The sequence below is a fragment of the Ostrea edulis genome, chromosome 1 (genome assembly GCF_947568905.1).
Source record: "Ostrea edulis chromosome 1, xbOstEdul1.1, whole genome shotgun sequence".
Taxonomy (NCBI): domain Eukaryota; kingdom Metazoa; phylum Mollusca; class Bivalvia; order Ostreida; family Ostreidae; genus Ostrea; species Ostrea edulis.
Window position 1 is genome coordinate 72,915,091 of NC_079164.1, and position 25,720 is coordinate 72,940,810.

The 25,720-nt window shown below is 34.6% G+C and overlaps 3 protein-coding genes, 1 long non-coding RNA gene and 1 pseudogene across 6 annotated transcripts in view; 4 read left to right on the forward strand and 1 right to left on the reverse strand.

Annotated features, from left to right (window-relative positions):
* LOC125682460 (stimulated by retinoic acid gene 6 protein-like) overlaps positions 1-25,720 on the forward strand; it is a 55,071-nt gene that overhangs the window by 12,927 nt on the left and 16,424 nt on the right. For 2 of the 3 annotated variants that reach the window (XM_056159654.1, XM_056159662.1), the window contains exons 4-8: positions 22,492-22,622; positions 23,763-23,883; positions 24,111-24,159; positions 25,004-25,102; positions 25,187-25,278. In XM_056159654.1, the coding sequence (XP_056015629.1) occupies positions 22,492-22,622; positions 23,763-23,883; positions 24,111-24,159; positions 25,004-25,102; positions 25,187-25,278 (492 nt within the window). Of the gene's footprint in view, positions 1-22,235; positions 22,370-22,491; positions 22,623-23,762; positions 23,884-24,110; positions 24,160-25,003; positions 25,103-25,186; positions 25,279-25,720 lie in introns of all 3 variants that reach the window. The other variant, XM_056159665.1, reaches the window with a different exon arrangement.
* Positions 555-4,266, forward strand: LOC125683917 (putative nuclease HARBI1; annotated as a pseudogene).
* LOC125647757 (uncharacterized) lies at positions 3,940-22,227 on the reverse strand. Its single transcript, XM_056159672.1, has 5 exons — positions 21,657-22,227; positions 7,294-7,361; positions 6,968-7,120; positions 6,123-6,254; positions 3,940-5,753 (listed from the first exon to the last, which is right to left on the reverse strand). Exons 1-5 carry the CDS (start codon positions 21,830-21,832, stop codon positions 5,551-5,553), a joined length of 732 nt encoding a protein of 243 aa, XP_056015647.1. The 5' UTR covers positions 21,833-22,227; the 3' UTR covers positions 3,940-5,550.
* On the forward strand, positions 7,863-8,618 carry LOC130053082 (uncharacterized). The gene is made up of 2 exons (XR_008801544.1): positions 7,863-8,037; positions 8,333-8,618. It is a non-coding gene; the product is annotated as an uncharacterized LOC130053082 (long non-coding RNA).
* LOC130053067 (uncharacterized) lies at positions 12,029-20,244 on the forward strand. Its single transcript, XM_056159624.1, has 2 exons — positions 12,029-12,958; positions 14,613-20,244. The coding sequence occupies exon 2, from the start codon at positions 14,866-14,868 to the stop codon at positions 17,149-17,151; it is 2,286 nt and encodes a 761-aa protein (XP_056015599.1). The 5' UTR covers positions 12,029-12,958; positions 14,613-14,865; the 3' UTR covers positions 17,152-20,244.

Sequence of the window (25,720 nt, forward strand, 5' to 3'; positions counted from 1 at the left end):
AACGTTTTAAATATCTATGATGAAAATTGCTTTCCTATAAACAAACTATTCACAAGGTATATCACCACGCCATCTTGGTTTTATTTTTTATCAAACGTTCGATAAAATATGGTAAATAGACCACTACCGTTTAGAAGAAGCTTTGTTAAGGCCTTACCTCTCTCATTACCATGGTGAACGGGAAATTAAGTCCATTTATCGGATATCATAAGCCGTTAAACATCGTCTACTGCTTCTCAAACGCGAAAAATCGGTAAAAGGGGGACGGAAGTTGATATAATTATGCAAATGAGAATTTCCTTGCGAAAGGTAAAGAGAACGAACAGTGATCAATCTCGTGACTCCTATAAAGAATGCAAAATCGAGAGTTGGGCAAACACGGACCTCTGGATATTGGGATCAGGTGTCTAGGAGGAGTAAGCATCCCCTGTCGATCTGTCACACCCGCCGTGAGCCCTGTATCATGATCAGGTAAACAGAGTAATCCGTAGTCAAAATGAGTATCTTAAAATAGCCTTAAAATAGGCATGAAACATGTCAGACAGCGGTTGACCTAATGATAGGTTGTATCAACAAACTAGATCATTATAACATCGTAGAATTTGCGAAAATGCTAACTTAAACGAGACTGTAGAAAACCTTGTAACACCAACTTGTTTGTCAATATCAATCGTAACTGAAGCAAGGCGATAGATGTGGCATCACGGTCTTTTGACGTCATAATACTAATGATAAGGTCATTCTCGGGAATTACATTGCCCTACGAACAATGACATTGTACTATAGCGTAACGTAATATAGTGAGGTCAGCTGAACTTGTGGTGAAGTGGTGGGTCTAATTGAGGAGACTTTTGTACGCGTCTGAAAATATGTAACTGTAAGTTTGTAGCAAGCTTTAATGGAGTCAAATTCGTCTAAGGATCAGGCCTGGAGGTTATAAAACTTTTTTGAGCACGTTCTCATACTCAAACTCGAACTCCGTGCTCAAAATCGTACTCATACTCAAAAGTCAAGGTTATTTAAAACTTATACAACATTATTCTCATACTCAAATGGAGTACATACTCAAGATTTCTCGAGTCTGCTTTGGAGCTTGCTCAGAGTTGTACTCAAAACAAACATGGCGGCGCATAGACGGATTTATCGCCGCCTGCTTCTACAAAATGAACAACAAAGACGCCCCAGGCTATTCAGAGACCGTTCCAATCCACTGGAAGTGTTTGAGGAGGACGAAATATTTCATCGTTATAGGTTTCGCCCTCAGACGATCTACTATATACTTAGTCTACTTCCAAATCTGAGACACCCTACGAAACGCAACAACCCCCTCCCACCCCTTCTTCAGCTACTCGTGTGTCTGCGCTACCTCGCGACGGGTGCAATTCACTTGTTAATCGGGGATTCCCTAAACATTTCCCGCAGCACCGCTGGTACATGTATAAGAGACATTTCTGCCCATGTTTCAAATCTAAGACGAAGGTTCATTCGGTTTCCTACAGTCAACGATGCTGCAAGAACAAAACGTGCCTTCTCTACCATTGCAGGTAGGTACACAATGTTTATCTTCCGGTCGTCACTAAGGAAATATGTTTGCGCAAGCCCGGTGTGTACTTTCTTTTTGTAGTAAACAATAAGAAGTCATAGGAGGGTTGTTTTTTGTGGGTATTTTTGTAAGATTCTGTTTGATGATGTAACAGCTGTAAAAATGTATACATATCGTGCTCTATTTACAAAATTGGAGAAATAATAACAAGGGATAGTATGCAAGTTTCGGACGATGTTAGATCCGCTTAGATGCGGGCGGATCTAACACCTAACTTTTCACGAAAGTGCACACTGAAATGAGATCATCTATATTACAGAAACATAATTAGAAATGTATTATAACAGAGAATTGAATTGAACATTATTTGGATGATACAATAAACTTGTGTTACATTTGCTACTTATATTGTTTTTTGTTTTAGAAATATAGTTTTACTATACATAATCATAATGTTTACTATACCTGTTTTGTTTGTTCAACCACATCCACAAAGTATAGGAATCTTTTATAATATATATATATACATATACAATATTTATATGTATAAATTATTTTTTCTTCTTTTTTTTTTTTAAATCGAGCTATTTATTGACTAAATTAAAATTCTGATACCTGTGATTCAATGTTTCTATTCCAGGCTTTCCTAACATACTAGGATACATAGATGGGACACAAATAAGAATAAAAAAAACCCAAGCAGAATGAAGTTGACTATGTGAATCGTAAAGGATATCACTCTTTAAATGTTCAGGTAAAAATGCACGTGCCATTCAATTCCTGAGAAAGGGGTAGGGGTTCCAGATTTCAAATAATTGATTTTTAAAATTGCATAATAAGAGATTTTTATGTAATTACTAAATTGAAATGAAACAAAATGCAGAAATTTAAAGTACACTAGATGTTTTTATTCTTTAATTGTTACATTTATTACTTATATGTACTGTTCTATTTTTAATTTAAAAAATATGTTATTGATATTCAACCTGAATATTGAGTTATTTCAAGCAATGTATTTTATTGTATAATGTGTATTCAATATACAAAAGGACCGGAAACAAGTTCCCACAACTTATCTGAGTCCCTTCCCTGATGTTGGTATCTAGTACAATTGTCATATATTTCCACATTAGATGGTATAATTGGCAAGTGGTATACGAATAAGAGTATCAAAATCTTAATCAAATCTTGAGTAAATTCATTGTGGTGAGGCACCAATACACATGGCTCATTTTAAAATTTATTCAGGTCAAACATTTTCTATAATTATGTATTGTGAAATGAAAATATATATAGGAATGGAATTTTAACAACCTGTGGCAATGTAGTTAGTAGTGATGCAAATTCTTCCATTTATGATGTAATAGATGTGCTGTGATGAAAACTTCAAAGTAACCAGTTGTGTGGCTAGCTGGCCAGGATCTGTGCATGACAGCCGCATCTTTAGACAATCAGCGCTGTGTGCACAGTTTGAGAATGGTATGTTTTGTATGTAATAAATCACTCTGACCTTCATTTCTGAATATACCTAGCCCGATTGTCTATGCATCTTGTGTTAAATTTTCAACTTGCACCTTTAGAAGCACTATTCCAATTTTAATATAAAAGAAATGGACACAAAATATTAATTCTTTAGGAGTTTGAATATATTATAGCAAAGGAATTTGCAAGCAAAAATTATACCAATACTAAAATTGAAGAATTGTTATGTAATCGTCCTTGTGTAATTCACAAAATTTCGTATTGCAGGACAACATGATGGATTGCTATTGGGTGATTCTGGCTACCCCTGCCGGCGATTTCTTATGACACCATTTCTGAATCCATCAACCCCAGCAGAAACTGCTTTCAATGATGCACTCTGCCGAACAAGGGTTCTAATAGAACAGACTTTTGGTGTCCTAAAGAAAAGGTTTCAGGCTCTACACCATGAAATTTTGACAGAGCCTCCACAGGCAGCCGTTTTTGTAGTAGCATGTGTGGTCCTCCATAACATTGGTATGGAGAGAGGTGATATCCTACAAAACGACGATGGAAACTTGCGGCCTGTGGATGGTGATGGTATGATGGGTCAAATCCATGGTAAGAATGATGGTATTGCCATGAGACAACACATTGTTACCAATTTTTTTTAAAAGTTACTGTCAGCCCTAAGGAAGTTTGTATTTATGAATGTCAGTTCATTTGGAGGCTTCAAATCAATTTATGTTATATCTTGTTTCAAAATTTCAAACATCATTGAATTGCTACATCATTATAAACATATTTACAGCTTTTAAATTATTTAAGCACTTTATTAGGGAAAATCCTAATTGTGACTTAATTTTGTCAAAATAGTCCTGAAACCACACTTCACTTTTTTCTGAAGTGTCCAAAATATTGTACACAAAGACAAATACTGATACAAAGTTTTAATGATCTACAATTACAATTACCTTTATCCTTAGAACTTATTTTGTATGGTGACAATAATCTCAGTTATAACTAAAATGTTACAATTTTCAAAATTGTGCATGAATTTATTTATTTGTCTACAAATAGATTTGTTTAATTTCTTAAAATGTTTCATTCTCAAACCACAGAACCAACTTGTTTATATCTTTTTCCTGTGAAGTAAATTTCTATACCCATACATAACTTATATTTGTCATTCATACATCAAGCTGTAAATTATCAGAGAAATGGAAAATGTTAAACATATATAAATGTATTTTAAAATATCATATTGCTTCATTATCATTACATAATAACTATATCTGTATGACCTTGACCATGTATTTGTATGGAGAGGGCTTATATAGGCAACACCTGTTGTCCAATCCTTTTATGTATTATACACAACAAAATATTGTTTAAATTAATTAGGTTCAACACAGGTGTTTTATAAATTTTCAGCCCAAAAATAATATCTGGGACCAATAGCGCGCGCACGCACACACACACACACACACACACACACACACACACACACACACACACAACATAGATTACAACAAAATGTTTAAAACTACCTTACAATGTAGTTTACAATCAAGAGTTATTCCCCTTAACAGCACTATATTGATAAAGAATTTAGATTTTGCTATTGACTTAATATGTGATATTATTGATAAATTCATTTATGGTATGCAACAATCACTTATATAATCATAGACTGAATAAACTTATATCAGACATCTGTGTGACAAGTATTTGTAATATTACTTATCATACAAAAAAAAATATATAAAGTAAAAATACTTGAATACTACTCGAACTCTCTAACAATCACACATATATAAACCTCTACATTTCAATCTGATATAATTCATAATTTAAGAAATGTACACTTACACTGATATACATTTCTCATTATGTAGAAATGCATGATGATTTAAATCACTTTTACAAAATGCTTAAAAACTAGATATTCACCAAATGCATTATAGAATAGTAAACACATGTGCATGTACTTTAAAAACTCAAAGAAAGTTACATTTTCTACAGTCTAGTTTTGTATAAAAAGAGAGGAAATTTACATAAAGAAATTGGAAAGTTCTGTACACATTCTATAAATATTTACATACATGTATATGCTAGTGTAATGACAATTATGATTTCATATAATCTGTGTACAACTAATTTGCAAAAAAAAAAACCTTTTTAAGGTGGTACATATACTTCATAGTAAAGACAACTTTTGTCTAATTTAATCTAAGTAATATTATTTTTCAAATAACATATTTTAATTCATAATTATAAAAGAAAATTTTAACTTTAAAAATATCAGACAATCACAGAAATTGCAGTATTAGACATGACATTGGAGGAGGGAACATCAGGATGGACAACAATTTTTAAAATTAAAAAACACCCCAGGAAATGGTAATAAATTTATGATTTTTTGATATTTCTTGTGAAGGAATTCTAAACTTTCTAAGTAGCTAATAGTTTCATGTACTGATTTAGCAGATATAAAATCAACCAAAGAATGTATAACAAAGACGGAAGTTGGAAATATTAAATACTTATGACTCTATTGACATTTGAAACTCATTCTGCATCTTTTTCTGAATGTACAAAGTCTTTGTTTTATAAAAATTTGTCTCCACTATAAGTTTCTCTGACTCATTCTGCAATTTTGTGATTTCCAACTCCAGACGCCTGTTGTCCAGCCTGATGTTCTCTAACAGGGCCCTCTGTTGCTCCTTTGTGTCTGATTTCTTTAGCTCTGCAATAATATGCAATATATATAATATATATATATATATATATATATATATATATATATATATAAAGACATGATTGTAGCAATACTTGTATATAGCAATACTAGTATGATTTAGTAGCATTTGCCTGTCACATATTATCCAACTGAATTTTGTTTCAGATAATTCTTATGAAATTATTTTTATATGTAGCAAATAATAAAACTATTAATGTTAATGATACAGAACTGATGCAAAGTCTTTGTTTTTATGTGCAGATAATGCAAACACTTGCATGCTCAATATAGACTTGACACACAATTTGTTGAGTACATGTACTTCTTGGTGCAAAATAAGTTATTGATATATATTCATTATATTAATACACATACTCTTCCTGGCAGACATCATGTCACACTCTGCATGCACTGTCTCATCAAATGTTGCTGCAGCTGCAGGGGGCTCAGTTGCAGGAGGCTCAGCTGCAGGAGGCTCAACATTGTCTGCAGATGTACTAGGGGCTTCTGCATAAGATAACATTATGCATACTTTAAAAACTTAAGTTTTGAAGGAATAAGATGTGTTCATGAAACAATATGCTCCCTTTGGTGCATAATATTTTTTTTTTTTTTTTATAAATTTGGTACTGAAAGAAAGTATTGTCACAAGGAATCCACATATAAAATACATGCATGTATAAAGGTTTTATCACTCTCCATTAAAAAATATGAGCAATGTTAAAGTTTCAGAAGGACTGTGAGACAATGTGTCCCCCGACTTTATATTGATGATTAATTGATTTGCTGTTTTCCGCCACACATAATTTTTCATTTACCTGGTGGCGCCCAGTTTTTATTGATGGAAGAGAGAACCCATATACAATGTATCTTGGAAGAGACCACCGACCTTCCGAAAGTAAACTGGGAAACTTTCTCACTTATCGGCGCAAGCGAGATTTGAACCAGCGCCGAGCAGAGTAGTAGCCACATTAAGAATCACTAGTATAATGCCACTGAACAGTTTTGGAGACTAACCATTTTCAGTCTGATGTCACCGTATCATACATGATCAATGTTGAGACACTTTATGTGACATTGCACTGCTTTTAGTTAGGCATATACAGTAATCCACATTTTGAATGAACTATTGCATGCAAGCTTTTGAGCTGTTTACAATCACTACATCTTCAATAAAGCAAAAATATCTTAAAAGTAAGTAAAAAATTAGGTACATGTACCATCCGTATCTATCCCTCCATCAATTCCACCTGCCACCGGTCTATTCTGAAGGGATAGTGCCACAGCTTCCTCCCCAGCTGTCAAGGGTGGTGGAGCAGGACCCCCTCCAGTGCCTCTCAGTGCTCTCTTAATAAAATCTATCTTCTCCTTTGCTGCAATTGGATGTATTATTTTCACATTGATAAAAACAGATACATTTTAAGATGGAATGACATGAATATTCCCTAGACTAATCTATAAAATGTCTGTTATATGATAAGAATTCAATTGTTCAGGATGAATATATATTTCAGCGACATATGAATAATTGCATAAATTTTGGTACCTCTCTGCCTCAGATTGAAGAACTTCTTCTTAATTTCATCTGGCTCTCTTCGAAGACTTATGAATTGTCTAAAATAATACTCATAAGATAAGCAAGTACTCAGGTTATAAACTACATAACAAATTAATCTGGTATAACAGATTATTTTAGCAATTTGAAATAAGAAAACTATTAAATCATTTCATATAAGAAAGTAAATAATTTAAGATGCTGTTACAGCCCTGATATAGTGAAAAATTCTTATATTTAATGATAATTTCAATAAGCTACTAATCTAGAATTAGGGGGATTGTTTTTAGTTATAGGTTGTTGGGTTTTTTTTTCCCAGCTGTAAGCTGGATCGGAGTATTGCGGACGTAAAAGAAGACATGTTAACAATATGGCATCTATATATAGCAACCGCGATATCGTTGATTGTTTTCAAGAAGTGAAATCGCAGATTTATTAACACATGTTATAAACATATAACTTGAAATGATAGGTAGCAATATTAAATCAATTATAAAATTAAAAGCATGTTAAATTTGCACCATATATATATATATATATATATATATATATATATATATATATATATTGTGCCGTTACCTATTTTCGATAGTATCCTAATTTCGATAGGTTATTATTTTTAACGATCATTCGATAATTGTAATGTCATTTTTCGGAATGTTTTTCCCAAAATCAGCGTCAGTAACAAGAAGTGTCAGATAGCCAAAAAGATCGAGAATTACGCTTTTCAAAGAGGTAAGACTACAATTCTGTATGCATCTATTCTGAAAACGCCATTTTTCCCAATGCCAAAAAAACCACAATGAAAATCTGATTATTTTCCGTCGAAAACAGCGTCCTATTCACTTATGCTGTCGTCTGATAATAAACTCGATGCTGTGTTCTAAAACTAGATAAGCCTCTCTTTGGGTGAACTATCGGTTCAAGAGAACAGTATGGAAACGCATTATAGTCATAATACCATACGTTTTTTAAAAAATTCTCTATTTTAAAATTTGTTTTTATTGATTTCTTGTTTATTTCTTTGCAGATATTTTCCATCCAGAGAGGAAATTATAAGAATGATGATCCAGAGGCCTTGGGCAATGCTTTCCAGTCGGTAAAATATGGAATGAGTATCCATGCTGAATTGTTACTGCCAAATGTTTCCAAGTCCCCTAGACAACTTTAAAATATGATAAATGGGCATAATAACATTGGGTGTGTGTCTTCAGGACCTCCACCACTATTTAAAATTGTTTGAAGTTGCTTTATTTGTTCATTATTTAATGTAATCAATTTGGTCGAAAAAATAAGAATAAAAAAATCATTCTATTTAATGTTGTTTTAACACTAACAGCGCACCATACTTACTATCGAAAATAGGTGACGTCAGTCAAAACAAATTTGATTATGGCGGATCTAACGAAAGTTGAAATGCTACCTGAATTTTGATAGTTTTAAACAAAAAAACAGCATATATGCATTAGATAGAGTTTATTGATTAGAACAGATAAAATTCAGGTGAGAAATAATTGCTGAATATATTAAATATGTAAAAATAGTACTGCACTATCGAAAACCGGTGACACCAGGATACATGTATATATATATATATATATATATATATATATATATATATATAACATATAATATCATTGTATCCACGGGCACTGGAAGTTAATGTAAATATATAGTATGTGCATGTATAAAAAAGGAAGGGCAGGACACTCTTTTTGAGGCAAATTCGGGTTTGGGTTATTGTGGGCGCTTCTCAAACGGCCTGATGCGATGAATCGTTCACATATACCTTACTTTCAATATCTGCACGGTTTCGTTCCGCTCCAATGCCGTTCTTTCGAAGAAAAAGATGTTTTTACACCTCCAAGTGCCTAAGAATTTCGCTAGACTGTCTTACTTCCGGTTTAATCGCACTGAATTGAAAGGTAAGTTCTGATTGGTCAATAATAAAATAAATTTAATATTTTTAAGCGGCATATTTAAATACATATATAAACATGTGTAACGAGAAACAATTTATTTTGTCATGGTATGTATCAAACATTTGGAAAGAGTTCTTGCATTTAAATATGTTTTAGCCTTTTCATAATTAAATGTACAAATAATGAAGAACATTGTAGTACAGTTAAACAGGCATGATGAAATACTGGCCTGAAAACCATAAACTGAGAATGTTCTTTAAAAGTCTAAATTTCAAATCCAGCAAACTTTTGAAATAATTTTCATAAACAAATAAGATTTTCGGTATATGTTTGCATTTGAATTTTTGATAAACCTGCATTTTTTTTTTAAACATCTGAGCTAGATAAATCTTAAGATATAACTGATCAAAATTTTGATTAAGTCTATTAATTTTCAGTTTATGGTCTTGGGCCCTGATGCATGAATTTAAATCAGAATCAATACAATTCAAATTGCACAAAGGGTATACATTCGCACAAAGCAGGTATTAATTAAAGTAATTCCACCCTCCTGTGATGTCATCAGATTTTGCTATATCAAGGATATAATTAGATTTATGCATGATAGGAACATAACTTTGTTAGAGTCTTTTCCTTTAGTTATTGTAAAAAATCTTGTTCAAAATAAAATATTTCAAAAGTCAAGTTATAGATGAATAATTAATGATACGTTTCAAAATATTGAATCCAAGGGCAATAACTTGGTTTCTATTGATTTCTTTATCAATTAAGTCTATTATGCGATGATTTCCTTTATTTTTTGTATAGTTTTGTGAAGATACAGTTTCATGCAATTGTTATGAATGCTACTATATCATCATAACCAGTTTGTATGGAATTTTGATAATCCTGTTTAAGAAAAATTGCAATTTTCTGACGGTGATATATGATTCTGTTTATGTACGTTTCATGATATCTTAAAAAGTGTGATGACCTATGTATTTTATTTGATAATTTGTTAGTTTTAACTCTAATAAATGGAAATGAATACACATTTTAAACTTGTATCAGATAAAACTGCGAGTATGGAGTTACCTTAAGTAAATGTATAATATTTGATTGTAATAATAAAAGTCTGAATTAAGTGACACATCACAGGCAATTGCATCGCTTGGGTCGAATTTACTATATACTCTTTACTATATACTCTGCAATTGCCTGTGTGACACATGTTATCTAATCCATAAATATACATATGTAGAGAAAATAATTCTCAGGATAATTAATACTTCATCATTTTCATGATGGTATTAGAGACTAGTGGTTAAGTACATGAGCCATGTTTGTTTTTATACTTCAAATATTCTAAATTAAATCATTATTTCACAACCAATAAGAATGACATTATGAACTCCTCTTCAATGACTTTGATCCCATCAACTTGAAAACTTTAAGACAATTGCCTTGTTTTACAGTACACAAACATGAGACAAATGTGCTTGAGTTCAGGCAGTTTAAGTATTTTTACAAATATTGCAATACCAATCAGAATTAAACTCCTCTTCATCCCCATCAACCTGTAAACAAATAAAGTGATACCATGTATCACATGTGTCACAACAAACACACTCATCGACACATTGCTTGTCACATATTCCACACATGTAAACATCACTCAACTCCTGGTCTGCAGTTTTTTGTTTCTTCTTCCCTTTTGCTACTTGTTTCCTCTTTCTTTTCATGTCTCTCTTACAGGTTGGATTAGATTTTTGGATGCTGCCTTCTATTGATTAAAATTCATAAAATTTATCTGATGATAATGAACAATTAATATGTATTTTTTTAAATCACATATCAAACTCTGGTACTTCTTTTAAAGAAGAAATTTTTTTTATTAATATTTTAGCAGTAATTTGACAATATGCTTGTTTTAATAGTTTCATTCTATGAACTTTTCAGTGTATTGAAATTAGTATTGATTTACACCTACAGTGAGATTTCAGTGAAAATTAACTTGTGTACTAGAATATGATAGTGCAATTAGTTAACATAATTAAACAAATCAAATTGCTGCCCATCAATCTGTGGGTCTCTATATTTTAAGAGAATAAAATCATTAGATAATGCAATACAGAATTTGAATTACCTCCCCCTGATGGGCCTGGACTGACATCTTCAAGTGATGTTGATTGACTCTGTGCAGAGGATGTTTCTTTAAATGTGACTTTCTCTACTGCTTCATTTATAGTTAGAATTGCAGAATTAGGCATTTTATCTTGGTCTTGGATTGATTTTTTTAAAGATTCACATAACTCATTTTTTTTCATCCTGTTTGAAATATTCAGATTATATGCTTTACATAGCTGCATCAGATTTGATTTGCTGAACAATTCTAAGAAACTGTCATTATCTAACAACTCGCTCTGGAGACGCAAATGAGATTTTAACTTGCAATCGCTTCTATCAACAATGATAAAATTGAAGTCCAGCTTCTGTTTGTTTGCTTTGTCTGTTCGCATACGGATCTGTTTTCTGTGAACCTCTTCTTTTTGTACTCTTAGCTCTCTTTTGTATTCCTGGCGGAACTGTGCTGAGGACATTTTGATGTACTTTGTAAGGACTTCAAGGTAGATGTTTTCAAGGCTTTCTTTGTAGTCATTAACTTTCATTTCATCCTCATCATGAAAGAGAGTCAACCAAGCATTTGTTAAGTCCTTACTTTCCTGTAAACTAGAGTAGATGTAACTGTAAAAGTTCTGTCCATACAAGTTCAAATTTTCAAATGTTTCCAACTGTTGGATTTGTTGGTCTAAATCTAGGAAAAATTGAAATCCATCATCCGTAATGCAAGTCAGATTCGAAAGAGCGGTTTGCTTTCTCTGAATTTCAGATAATGATTCTTGATCTTTAGAACTTTTAGCTAAGTAACTCTCATCACCTGCAAGCTGATCAAGGAATCTTATTTCTCTGTCTGTTTTGTTCACCTGCAATTTTACAGATTTTTTGTATAAATTGCTTGTGATAAAGGATTTCTTTCTGCGTCTGATTGTGGCAACGCACCATCCACCTATGTATCTTGTTTTTGCTCTGCTTCCTTTTGACTGTTGAACCTTCTTAACTTTAACTTTTGCTGTTTCTCTTGCTGTAATATATACTGGTTCAGAGGCCTTTTGGACAACAATGGATCGCAGCTTTTGTAATATGCCAAAACATACACGATAATGTGCTTTTGATGGTATCGCACAGTGAAATAATTTTTTCACTTCATTTTGGTAAGAATTGTGGCCACTGAATAATGTCACTTTCTTAAAAAAGGCTGTAGTGTGTTTGTTCTCAATTTTTCCATCCTTTGGAATAGTATCTTTGAAATAGGACTGTAATTGGTCATAAATGTTATCGCAAAAATGTTTTAGTTCTGCATTACGACTCCGTAGATCTGATAAACAGGTGTTTATATTCCTTTGTTCATCTGTAATTGGCTCTGTGTATTGAATTCCATCCATGATACAATCCATGTTGACACCATCTGGTATGGGATTTTGGCAAACATGAGCCTCTAATTCTCTCTCCTCCAAACCCTGCCATTCTTCATCCCAGTTGCTGAAGAGATTGTCCATTAGATTAACATCTTCTACTTCTTTTCTCAAAGTTTGATCCTCATCATCCTCGGATTCCTCATCTTCAGTATTTGTGTCTGCTGAGAAAGGTTCTATAGTCACTTTTTCCAGGAGTGGTGACATTTTGCAGCATAAAAGGTCAGGAAGAATGGGCAAGAATGGGTTGGAATAAAACTTGTAAACATCTTCTTTATGCTGTTTGACTAAATGTTTGGAGTAGTTTAGAATCCGAAGTCCTTTAATGCTTCTGCACCTCCCCACTGCTACCCCTATCTGGCCTGGATTAGTCATATATCGACAGTCAATTTCAACGCGATCCAAAGTTAGTCCTTGTGCCTTATGAATAGTCATTGCAAATGATAGCTTTAGAGGAATTTGCCTGCGACATGCAATGTCTCTTCCCCTCTCCTTATCATAAATGGTAAAATTGTACGGGTAAATCTTTGCATTTTTCTTTGTTTGAGGAAAGAAAACTTCCACATAATTCTCACCAAAACCCTTCACTTCTCCGCACTGACCATTCACTAGTGATGTAGATAAATTTACAAGCAGCATCACAGGAGCATTTATTTTTAAATGAAGTTTCTGTGCAATGCTTGAAAACTGTGTTAGTTTGTTGGCATCTCCTGAGTCTGTTGCCTTAAAAATCTTTATTTCACCTGTAAAACAATACAAAAGTAAAATAATGTTACCATATACCAATTTAAATTTTATAAGACTTATATATCCTTAGCTCATATTTAAAGATTTTTCTTATATATTCGCATGTAAAACTTTGATCTCTATTGTGATCCCAACCTACTCCCGGGGGCCATAATTTTTTTCAAAATTGAATCTGGACTAGGTCAGGAAGCTTTCATGTGAATGTAAACTTTTCTGGTCCAGTGATTTTTCATTAGAAGATTTATAATGATTTTCCCTATATATTTGTATGTAAAAATTGATCTCATATTGTCGCCCCATCCTACCCCCGGGGGCCATGATTTTTACAAACTTGAATCTGCACTATGTCAGGAAGCTTTCATGTAAATTTCCGCTTTTCTGACCCAATGGTTCTTGAGAAGAAGATTTTTAAATGACCCCACCCTATTTTTGCATTTTTTTTATTATCTCCCCTTTGAAAGGGACTTGGCCCTTCATTTGAACAAACTCGAAAACCCTTCACCCAAGGATGCTGTTGGCAAAGTTTAGTTGAAATTGGCCCAGTGGTTCTGGAGAAGAAGTCAAAAATGTAAAAAGTTTACTGACAGATGACGGACAAAAGGTGATCAGAAAAGCTCACTTGAGCTTTCAGCTCAGGTGAACTAAAAAGTATACTGGTATATGTTTTATCAAGTTTTTCAGCCCACAATGTTGAATAGGAGAAAAATTAACGTGAATCTATGCATAGCTCAATGTTTATAAATAATGAAAAGTCTATCTGGAAAAGAGATTTTAGGGAGGTGGGGCTGTCTCCCTTGCATTTTCAGTTTTACTGTAATAAATTAACGTTGTTAAAATAAATAAATAAATAACAATGTCTTTTTGGACACTTACTGGTTTGATAGGAAGAGTTGTATTTATGGAGCCTGTCCACGACATATAATTGTGTGGAATCCCCCCTCCCCCCCTACCCCAAGCCCCTTCCCCACCCTTCAGTGTAAACGAAATATAAAAAAAATATTTTAAAAGTGTTTAATTTAGGAGAGCATTTTCTTTCTGGTTAAAAATAATTTCTGAATCCACCGGTGATAATCATTTCGTATACATGTATAACAATCCAATTTAAATTCAAATTCATATTCTGTTTCAGGATTTTGGAAAACATAGAAGAAGATACCATTGGGAAAATATTTTCTGATGATATATCCAAGAAATCTGGCATTCCGAAGTCTGACACGCTTGTTGGTAAACTGTTGTTGAAGGTTTTTAAACACATAAAAATATCTAAAGTCTACAGGAATGGCCATAGAGTTACCTGCTATTCAGGTGTATTCTGGAATTGCAGACCTTCAAATGAAACTATCTTGTGGCAAGATGTAACAGACTTACTACCGAAATCTGTTATGGTCCTTCACCAGGATTTAGAATTGATATCAATTGGCTTAAAAAGCAACACATACTGTAATGGGAGCTTCATTATGAAAGAAGTTCATTTTCTACGACAAGAAGATGATTCAAATTCATGTACTTGGCAACTGAAAGTGCGTGGACAGAAAGTTGATTTAAATGAACTGTTCATTGACAATAAAGTTCAATCACTGAATGAAAAAAGCCTAAAACAAATTTTGAAGATTGTTGAATGTCTTGAAATATGTAGAGGATTTAAATACAACTATTGCATACCTTTTGAAAGCAAACAAATCATTCAGGAGAAAGTTAGTGTAAATGAATGTTCGATGAGTTCATCTGAGTTACAATATCGCTCAGAAAGATGTCAGCAGGTAGTTTCTTTTATCAGCCAGAGTAGTTACTTTTTTTGTAAAAAATGTCAAAAACTGAAGTTAAATATTGAGGCAAAAACAGAAAAAGAAACCAAAAGAGTTGACAATGACAAAGAAAATGTGTGTTGCAAGCCTAATATCGTTATCCATTCCAAAGGAGATGACCATGCATTATCTTGTATGAAAGAATGTTCCGTCCCTAAAAACCTTTCAGAGAAACCGATTTGTGATAAAGATGACAGTTTTGTTTCAGAAAGTGATCATGCCGACTTATCAAATATATTGGAATCAATTTTTCCAAATGCATCCGACAAAATGAAACTATTCTTAAAATCACAACATGAAATATTGTGTTCAAAATCACCACAGGCTAGACGTTTGAACAAAGATGTTGTGAGTTTATGTCTTTCTCTTTGGATAAGGAGTCCTAAAGCATACCAGACTCTGTTAGAAAGCAATGTCTTAGTGTTGCCATCTGGATGGCAACTCAGACGATACAAGAACTGCATCCCACAAGAACCAGGAATCTGTGACACCACCCTAAGGTGGATGTATGAATCTGCAAAGGGACTTAAACTACCTCCAAATGGATGGGTAGGTGGATTGCATCATGATGAAACCAAAGTACAGCAAGATTTGGTGGTGGAAATGAAAGGTGGTACACCTATTATAACTGGTTGGATTGATTTAGGTGAGGAGGCTCAAAACCTGAGAGTAATGAAATATCAAACAGTGACTCGGCAACTGGCAAGTGAAGTCATACAAATTACATTTGTAGGCTTCACAGGATTCCGGTTCCCTATATGCCATTTCCCAACCGGAGGAATTAAAGCCTCGGAACTGAGCATCATAATATGGAATGTTATTGAAAAGCTTAGTGACTGGGGATTTCAGATAGATTATATTATGCAAGATGGCGGCGAAGAGAACAGGAGTTTTATGAACCTCCACTTCAATGGAAACCCAAGAGACACTCACTATGGAAGCCCAAATTTAGTTTATCCACTGACAACAATATTCCATACTCAAGATTTTTCTCACAACATTAAAAAACTAAGAAACAGTATTCTCAAAAGTGGAGATATTAAAGGGGTACACACAAGAAAGTTAACACTCCATGGAAATTTCATTGTATGGAAGCAGTGGGAAATGGCTGTGGAATGGGATAGAACAGTAAATGCACGGAGGATACATCATAAGGTAACAGATTCTCACTTACACCCAAACCTTGCTGAAAAGATGCGCAATGAGTTGGCAGAGACCATGCTTGACTCTGAAATGCTCAACCTTATGAAATCCTACCAAAACAGTCTATCAAATGCTTCTGTTCTTGATGGGGCCATTGAACTTCTAGAAAACACAAGTTCTTTAATAAAAATATTCAGGGATAAAGAACTAGTGACGTCAATCTCAGACCAGCGCCTTAGTCGTCTGAAAGAAATTCTTCAGTGGTGGCAAGGTTGGCAAAAAGAAGTCATGGACTTAAAAAATGAATCTAAGCATAAAATGCTACCATCAAAACAGTGTGTGGAGGACATAGAGAACATGTTGCTCAGTTTCCCTGCTATTTGTCAGCAGCACCTAGAGATGATCCCAGGGGCCAGCATTAAACCATCTAGGTTTAACAATGACATTGCAGAAAATATATTTTGTCAAGAGAAAGGAATGTTTAATGGTAGCAACAGTAATCCAACTTATGCAAATTATTGTAAAACTGTTAATTCTGTAGTACTAGGGCAGTCTTTAAAGTCAAGGGCCAGGAAATCAAATGCTGGATTAGAATCTGCAAAATGTTTTTCCATATCAACAAACCAACCAGTGCTGAAAAAATGTAGAAAGTCACCCAAACAGAAGAAGAAAATGGCATCCAAATTGAACAAGCAGCCAATAAAATTGCCCCGACTTTAAAAATCCATAAGATTTATATACAGTGGACATGTTTTGACATTAAAATCAATGTTTTAGCTTTACTTCACATTTGCATTATATTTACCTTCCAGGTCCATCAAACTGTCTGAATTAAATTTATCAACATCAAAATTCCTGGCAAATAACTTTGTTGGTGGATTTCCAGGTGGCAGGTGTCTCTTCATTCGTTTTAGGAAGTTATCAGTATCATCTTTGATACCACCTCTGCTTAGTTGATGAACAGCTTTGACTAAAGTATCTATTTAATAAAGTAAATTTTTGTAAACGATTTCAATTTATAATGACATAAAAAATAGTAATGATAAATCTAAAGGACCATAGGAAGCACTGTCAGTTTTTCTGTGTGTGTGGGGGGGGGGGGGTGTTACAACAAAACATTTTTAGTTTTTGGGCACTACCAACCACTTTGACAAGTGGGGGAAAAATAAGATAGTCAGACATTTTGATTGGGCATGAGCATAAGTAACTTTGTTTTCTATAGTATACAGTATATCTGCTAAATTATTATGGCCATGATATATTATTATGAACATTTGCAAATGAAAAGGGTAAAGGAATCTTCTTAATGGAATAATGGAATGAATCTTAAATATACAATGCTCCCAAAGGAGGATCAAGAAATTAGCAGTTCAAGCCCCCATTATTTTTAAATATATAAGTTTGGTTATTTTACACCTTGTTATTTCAAGTATTCGAATCTGATTTAATCCCTGAATTCATATACAAGTATCCCAAATTGAAGGGGGGGGGGGGCTGGTATGTTCTTTCAAGTCAATTACTTATCATTATAGTTGGAAGAGAAATACTGATGTTGAAGATGGTCTAATTAAACCATTTATAAAACTTATTATAATTTCCCCTAATGTGATGAAAAAACAAAACATGACTTGCCTTCGGTTTGTCTATGTACTTTCTGCAGTACAAATCTATGGAACTGCTTAATTGCAGGGAATATGTATTCACCATTGTCACCGTATGAATTTGGTACTGGTTTAAGTTGATAAAAGTCACCGGATAAAATAACCTGCATACCTCCAAAAGGTATATCATTGTTTCTCACTGCCCTACATAGTGCATCAATGTTTGTGAAATTTTTTAGTGACAACATTGACACTTCATCAATAAAAAGAACTTCAGTGTCAATAATTTTTGCCTTGACTTCATTATAGTTGTCATCATCACAAACTTTCTGGATAAGTTGAGTGACATGGTATCTACCATCCTGTAGTCCAAAAAAACTATGAACAGTAGAAGCCTCGGGTAATACACTACTTGCAATGCCTGTGGTTGCAGTTATTTTTACTTTTTTCCCATCATTCTTAAGTTTATAGTACAGTTTCTTAATTATGAACGATTTTCCTGTCCCTGCTTGACCCGATATTATAATATTGTGGCCATTTTCCACAGCATGTTCAATCTCACCTGTCAAATCCATCGTTTTACACCTTAATTTCCCGGGAAAAGTCACATTTGTTTATGTTTATTACATTGACCAATCAGAACTTACCTTTCAATTCAGTGCGATTAAACCGGAAGTAAGACAGTCTAGCGAAATTCTTAGGCACTTGGAGGTGTAAAAACATCTTTTTCTTCGAAAGAACGGCATTGGAGCGGAACGAAACCGTGCAGATATTGAAAGTAAGGTATATGTGAACGATTCATCGCATCAGGTCGTTTGAGAAGCGCCCACAATAACCCAAACCCGAATTTGCCTCAAAAAGAGTGTCCTACCCTTCCTTTTTGGGAGTTGAACTATGTTCAATCTCCCTGGGTCATCACGCACTTTTCTGCGCAGTAATTTGTATTGATTTGTATAGTGGTCGTCAGCGGGGGTTCTGTGTCAGCTGATTTACTCCTAGGTAAATCAACATAAACTTTTATAAACATCCGCCATTAAATAATCCATGTAACTTTTCTGAATTAATCTAATTTTGATAATTGACATGTAAATAAATGCAATGATATTGTATTCAAATCAATTTGAATACAAGATTTCGATCAAATTGATACTGATAGACATAGAAAAATAAAAGATAAGGTTGAAAATTGTCGTTTGTAGCGCAGCGTCACCTATAAACATTGACAGGGAAACGAACGACAACTGCACACAAGCCCTATTGACACCGTGGCGCGAAATATCGAATATGGTGCGAAACCTCAGAAAATTTACAAGAAATAACTCTACAACATTGTGTATTTGTATATATTTGGGTTTTTTTAATGTGATATAAAAATTGCTTGATGTTACATGTAGATTGAATTAAAACACGTCATTCCCCGTCAACAACTTTCGATTGGGATCGGAATACGAAATAAAATTTCTTATATCCGGTGGCAAAGTGAAACTGCTTCATGCTTCAAGTTATTGAATTACGTAGTAATTGCACGTTACACATTAGAGAACTGTTCCTTTTAATAAAGAAAGTCACAAAATAGATACAAAATGAGTGTACCTTATTCATTACTGTTACCGAGCTTTCGTCGACTATAATCTCGAAATGGCGTGTTTCGCTGCGCTTGATGACGGTAAGGTCCACATTTTCTACGTGAGTAGTGTGATATTTGTTTATGAATTTTTTGCGCATACATGGTATGTCTCGGCTAGGAATAATGGAAACTTTCTCACCTATGTATGTAAAGACATATTAATCTCTATTTTTAAAAATGTAGAACACTTTTATCAAATGACAATGTTTGAAAACGCTTAGAGCCCCGATGTCAGAATTTCCTTTTCCAAGACATCCATATGTCAAATTCATTATCCTTTTTTAATAGTATGTACCATATTTTGTACCAGTTATCCATTTTGAATCCCCTATTACAATGGGATTTTGCTGCACTCTGTAATGTTTGAGTGGATGTCATGAGTGTGTGTCAAACAGAAAATTTAAGAGCATGGGATAAGGTGCTGCCATGTATTACTTCACTATCAAAGTTTAACCCAGTTGCCACAATGTTGAATTTATGCTGCAAAAAGGATTGGAAATTGCTCTGGTCAAAACACATTGTTTATTTGTCTACAGATGAAAGAGACATGAGGATTCTCCCTCACAAACTGGAAAAAAAAATAGTTATGGATCTTGTATATGTATAGTTTATTAATCACTATAGATTTCCAGCATCACAAGTCTGATTCCACTATATGCTTTCCATACTGTCAGGTTCATTCACCCCCTGTTTGAGCCACAGTATAATATCCCAAATACCTTGGCAATAAATAACATTATTTGACTAGTGTTTCATTTTTAGCGGAGTTGCGATGAAGTCGAACTCGGCTTATGATCTGATGAAGTGCCTTTGGGCGGACAGGCGGGCAAGCATCAACATTTCATTTCCGCACCATAGCTCTTGAGCAAATTATAGGATCTCATTCAAACTTAGATGGATTGTCACCCTCAGTAAGATGAGGAAGCCTATTGATTCTGGGGTCACTAGGTCAAAGGTCAAGGTCACTGGCTATAAATAGACTGAAATTTGGAGAAAATTTTGTTTTCCGCACCATAGCTCTTGAACAAATTATAGGATCTCAATCAAACTTAGATCGATTAAGTAAGACAAGAAGCCTATCGATTCCGGGGTCACAAGGTCAAAGTCACAGTGGCTATAAATACTGAAATTTGGAGAAAATTTTGTTTTCTGCACTATAATTTTTTAACAAATTATAGGATCTCAATTAAACTTAGATGGATTATCGCCCTTGATGAGACAAAGAAGCCTATTGATTTTGGTCAAGGGTTAAAGGTCAAGGTCACAAAGGATTTGAGTCGCCTGAAATTTATGTATGCAAAATTTTGCTCCCTGCTTGATAATTCTTGAAAACTTTTCTGCCGGTTCCCTCTATGCCCATTCCTTGCGCAACTCGGCTTGTGCATTTCCGATGCCCGACAATTTTTATTTTTTTTTGCATTTCATTTATTTTGAGTTATTATACAATTATTTACCATTCCATTGATCCTCTACAGGACTGTAGTATACTCAGGTGACAGTTTAGCATATTGGACTACCTTTTCAAGTAATGAATCCTTAGAATTAGCTATAACTAGGATTAAACTTGAATGTATATATACAGGGGAAAAACTTCTTCATAACTGCAAGGCATTGATAACCATATTGATTTGAATGTTTGGGCCACAATATGTGGTCACATTTTTCATGAGAATATAAAGGGGTGAAATTCTAGAAAACAACAACACGACTTCAGTTACTCGAAAAGCGTTGTGGCCCATGGGCCTTCCATTATCCATGTTTGCTGTTGTAACGCTTTGAAAAACAACAACAGTTGATTTGTATCTAAAATCATGATAATATTCAGTCATTTATCCCCCTACCCTTCCAGTACTATCTTTTCTAACTGAATTTCCACAATGTTCAACTCCCACGAGTACTTTAAGTACTTTGATTTATACATGCACATACTATATATTTACATTAACTTCCAGTACCCGTGATTGTATCTAAGTCTATGGGGGAAAAAGTATAATTACGAGTTTAGCATTTGACATATCTCGTCCCATCCCTCCCGCTTTAACGCCGCCTTTTTCTTCGATCCCGCCCCCTTCATGTCTCCAAAAAGCTCTTCCTCCCTCTCCAAAACATATTGGATGAGGGCAGTTTCCTCATTCTCCATCCATTTCCGTTTAATCTTTTGTTTCTCCTCCATATTCCCTACTTAAGTCTAATTGTAAATTGCTAACAGCAGACGATGATATATTGTGACGTTATACGCGTTATGTATTGACATTTAAATATGTAAACATGTATGGCATGTGTATAGGAGGCCCCGATATAGTACTTTATGTTTACATGTAAAACAATCTTACCTTAAAAGTCTGAAGATTTCCAATACCGGTTCTTGAGTACAGCATCAATTCCCGACTCAGTGGAGAACGAACTCAGAGTTTTATAATCTCGGTTTTGAGAACGGTACTCAACGGAGCACATACTCGGAGCACGGAGTACGAGTTTGAGTATGAGTACGGTAAAAGTTTTATAACCTCCAGGCCAGAGCATATGCACGAGGAAGATAATCCTTAATTTTGAAATGAATTTCTATATTTTCACAGCAATTAAATATACAATCATCCGTAGTTTCAAGCTAGTAATGAAGTACTTGGCTACTGGGCTGTAGAGACCCTCGGGGACTAACAGTCCACCAGCAGAGGCCTCCACCCAGGGGTCGTAATGTAAAACTCATACGGTACCAATTTTGATGCACCAGATAAATAAAATGTCATTACAAACAATATATAGCACTGTTTGCTATCTTCACCTTTTCATGGCATTTTGCTAGAAAGAATTTCATTTAATCATTATTTGCAGACCGATCAATTTCTTGGACGGAACCTCCAATTCAGTCGCCAATGCAGCAGCGGTTGGGTGCACGTTGGAGCATGTCTTGTTCTACATGATCTTGGGTCCTGTGAGGATTACTGAACATCCATGGCTAACTTGTAAGAATTAGTATTACACATAAACGCATTGATATGGTGTCCGGATAGGGCCATTTGCTAAAGTGTGACTGCACGTTACAATCGTAACTACTCGGCTATTTCCGTAATCGCAAATGAACTTCGTATGTGGATCGACGCCATCAGAATCTGTTGCCATGTGTACACATATGCAACTACTACGTCACAGTCATACGTTGCAATATAAAACGTGAGCTTTCAGGTGAATCTAAGGTATCATACATTCATGTATATAAGGTATTCTAATACTATCAATTTCCACTTATATGTTTATGTATTAGAGTGAATAAGACGTTAATGATACCAAAACTGAATCTGTGGTGAAAATCTAAATAACACATTATACAGGGATTCGGTTCTGGCCTTTTAACCTCAACCACAAGCGCGTTTCCGGTGAAGAAATGCATCGATTTGATACCGGTTACGGAAAAAGACGACCGCGTGATCCGATTGTGCGCGTCAGTCACAACACGCCGTCACGCCAACAAGCAACGCGCCTTCGCGCTCTTACACCAACAAGCAACGCGCCATCGCGCAGATAAGCAACACGCCTTCGCGCAAATAAGCAACACGCCTTCTGGCCGTCTTGCCAACAAGCAACGCGTCTTTACGCCGTCACGCTAACAAGCAACGCGCTTTCACGCCGACAAGCATCGCGCCTTCACGCTATTACAACTTTATACAACACGCCTTCGCGCCGACAAGCAACGCGCCATTACGCCAACAAGGAACACGGCGCAAAGGCGCGTTGCTTATTGGTGTGACGGCGCGAAGGTGCGTTGCTTGTTGGCGTGACGGCACGGTGTGTTGCTTGTTGGCATGACGGCACATTGTCGGCGCGAAGGCAAGTTGTGTAAAGTTGTTATGGCGCGCTGCGTGTTGGCGTGAGAGCGCGAAAGTGTGTTGATTGTTGGCATGACGGCGTGTTGTGACTAACGCGCAGTCACGCATTTGCAATTGGCCCTATCCGGACACCATGCATTGACGAATGAAAGATAAAAGCGAAAAGTTCTCCGTTATTTCGTGTACATTTGTATGTGAAACGTATTTGAATATGGTTTCAAAAGCTTTATGATATGGATTTGAACTCGAATGGATTTAGACAGTCTCGTCATCTTACAGTTCTTTATATGATCTTGACGTGCTTCATGATGTCCATCGTGTTCTACCCCATTTTTGCAAGCTTGAACACTTCCTCGAGATTATTTGGATCCATCATAGGATTTCTATATATTCTAATTTTGTAAGTACAAACATTAAGTTTTCAAAAAATAATCAAGTGTTACTAGTATATATGTAGTTTTATTTTTAAGCTGCATAATTACATGTATACAAATACGATTATCTCTTCAAATCCATTGACATCCATCTTAAGAAAGACAAAAGTTACTAATAATAAAGATTTCATGGAATTCATTCACAAGTACAAAGCATTTCAAACAATAAGAATAACATGTATTTTTTATGTAGGTCAGTAGTAGACTTTGGACGAATTTATATCTGTGCCACAGAGACCTGGGTAAGCATATACATACACGACGTCACTCACATGATATAATCTAAACATTTCTTTCGCTGTCTCATCAGACACTGCAGTGTATTCAGTTTTCGTCGTCATCAAATTTTGTAGATTTGTCAAAATAATTTTGTTTATAAGTGATATCGTAGAAAGTCACTTTATGTACAAAATCTGTACTTTGTTGAACATTATGTTTCGTAACTTTGCACCATCAAGAAGATGCCGGGTATTTGTAAATAGATGAAATCAGAGTATATATTAATACACGTTCTTAAGGTATTATCCTCACTGTACCTTTTCAGTTTTCTTATTGGTGTATACTCTTTTTGGAAATTCAATGGAATCAATACTTCTTTTGTATGCTTTGTTTTTGATTTACCACTATTACGAAATGTTGACAAGTCCATACTTTACCCTATTTCAGACAATCCTTCTATGTAAATAAGAATGCTAGGTATGTACTAGCACTTCCCCTACCCCTCAACACTCTAATTTCTGTTTCTCAGTCGCTGCATATACTACGCAAAATATATACCGATTATGTCACGTAATCGACAAAATCGAATTTAAGTGTAACGCCATATCACCCACTCCAAATACTTTCCTAGAAATTCATACACGATGTTCATTTCACAGCATTCTTTAAATTCTGCAAAATTTAGACTCGTGTAAAATTTCTTCGTAGTGAAACATTTACAATTTGGCGTTTTCCTTCCATAGAATATATCATTGTATTTGAGCATAACATTTTTAATAGTTTACTAATGAAAGGCGAAGATAATGAACAGTGATCAATTTCATAACCAATATGATATATGATAATAATTATTCACACTACTTTCAGTTGTGGTTCATAAACATCTTCACGATTATCTCCGAGGCATATCTATTGATTCTGTTCATTTATCGATGTGTGACAGCCCTTTTCAAGAAGTCAGTAAATGTAAGTAAATTTGCCAAATCGGATACCTAAATTGCTTTATCTAGAATTTCAATTTGGAACATAATTAGATTTCATTTGTTTCAGAGCAAGGAACCTTTAGTCAAAATCGATCAGATGATGCATGTGAAGGAATTACTCCAGACACCTGTGTCTACAACTACATCGGAAAACATCAAGTAAAGCACTGTTATGAGATTCTCTAAGTGTGCCAAAGAGTTCCAGAACTACAGATGCGTGTATAGTTTGTAACCAGTTAAATACGATGTTAGATACGTGTGTAGTTTGTAACCAGTTAAAATACGATGTTAGGTGCGTGTAAAGTTTGTAACCAGTTAAAATACGATGTTAGGTGCGTGTAAAGTTTGTAACCAGTTAAAATACGATGTTAGGTGCGTGTGTAGTTTGTAACCAGTTAAAATACGATGTTAGGTGCGTGTATAGTTTGTAACCAGTTAAAATACGATGTTAGGTGCGTGTGTAGTTTGTAACCAGTTAAAATACGATGTTAGGTGCGTGTGTAGTTTGTAACCAGTTAAAATACGATGTTAGGTGCGTGTGTAGTTTGTAACCAGTTAAAATACGATGTTAGGTGCGTGTAAAGTTTGTAACCAGTTAAAA

What these genes read in the sequence shown, in the direction of transcription:
- LOC125647757 (XM_056159672.1), bottom strand. Translation starts at nt 21,832, where the DNA reads ATGGAGGAGAAACAAAAGATTAAACGGAAATGGATGGAGAATGAGGAA. An exon ending in TGGAGGGATAGATACGGATG is followed by an intron (nt 6,255 to 6,967) that starts GTACATGTACCT and finishes TATCTTATGCAG; the next exon opens with AAGCCCCTAGTACATCTGCA. An exon ending in CATGATGTCTGCCAGGAAGA is followed by an intron (nt 5,754 to 6,122) that starts GTATGTGTATTA and finishes ATATTATTGCAG; the next exon opens with AGCTAAAGAAATCAGACACA.
- LOC130053067 (XM_056159624.1), top strand. Translation starts at nt 14,866, where the DNA reads ATGGTCCTTCACCAGGATTTAGAATTGATATCAATTGGCTTAAAAAGC.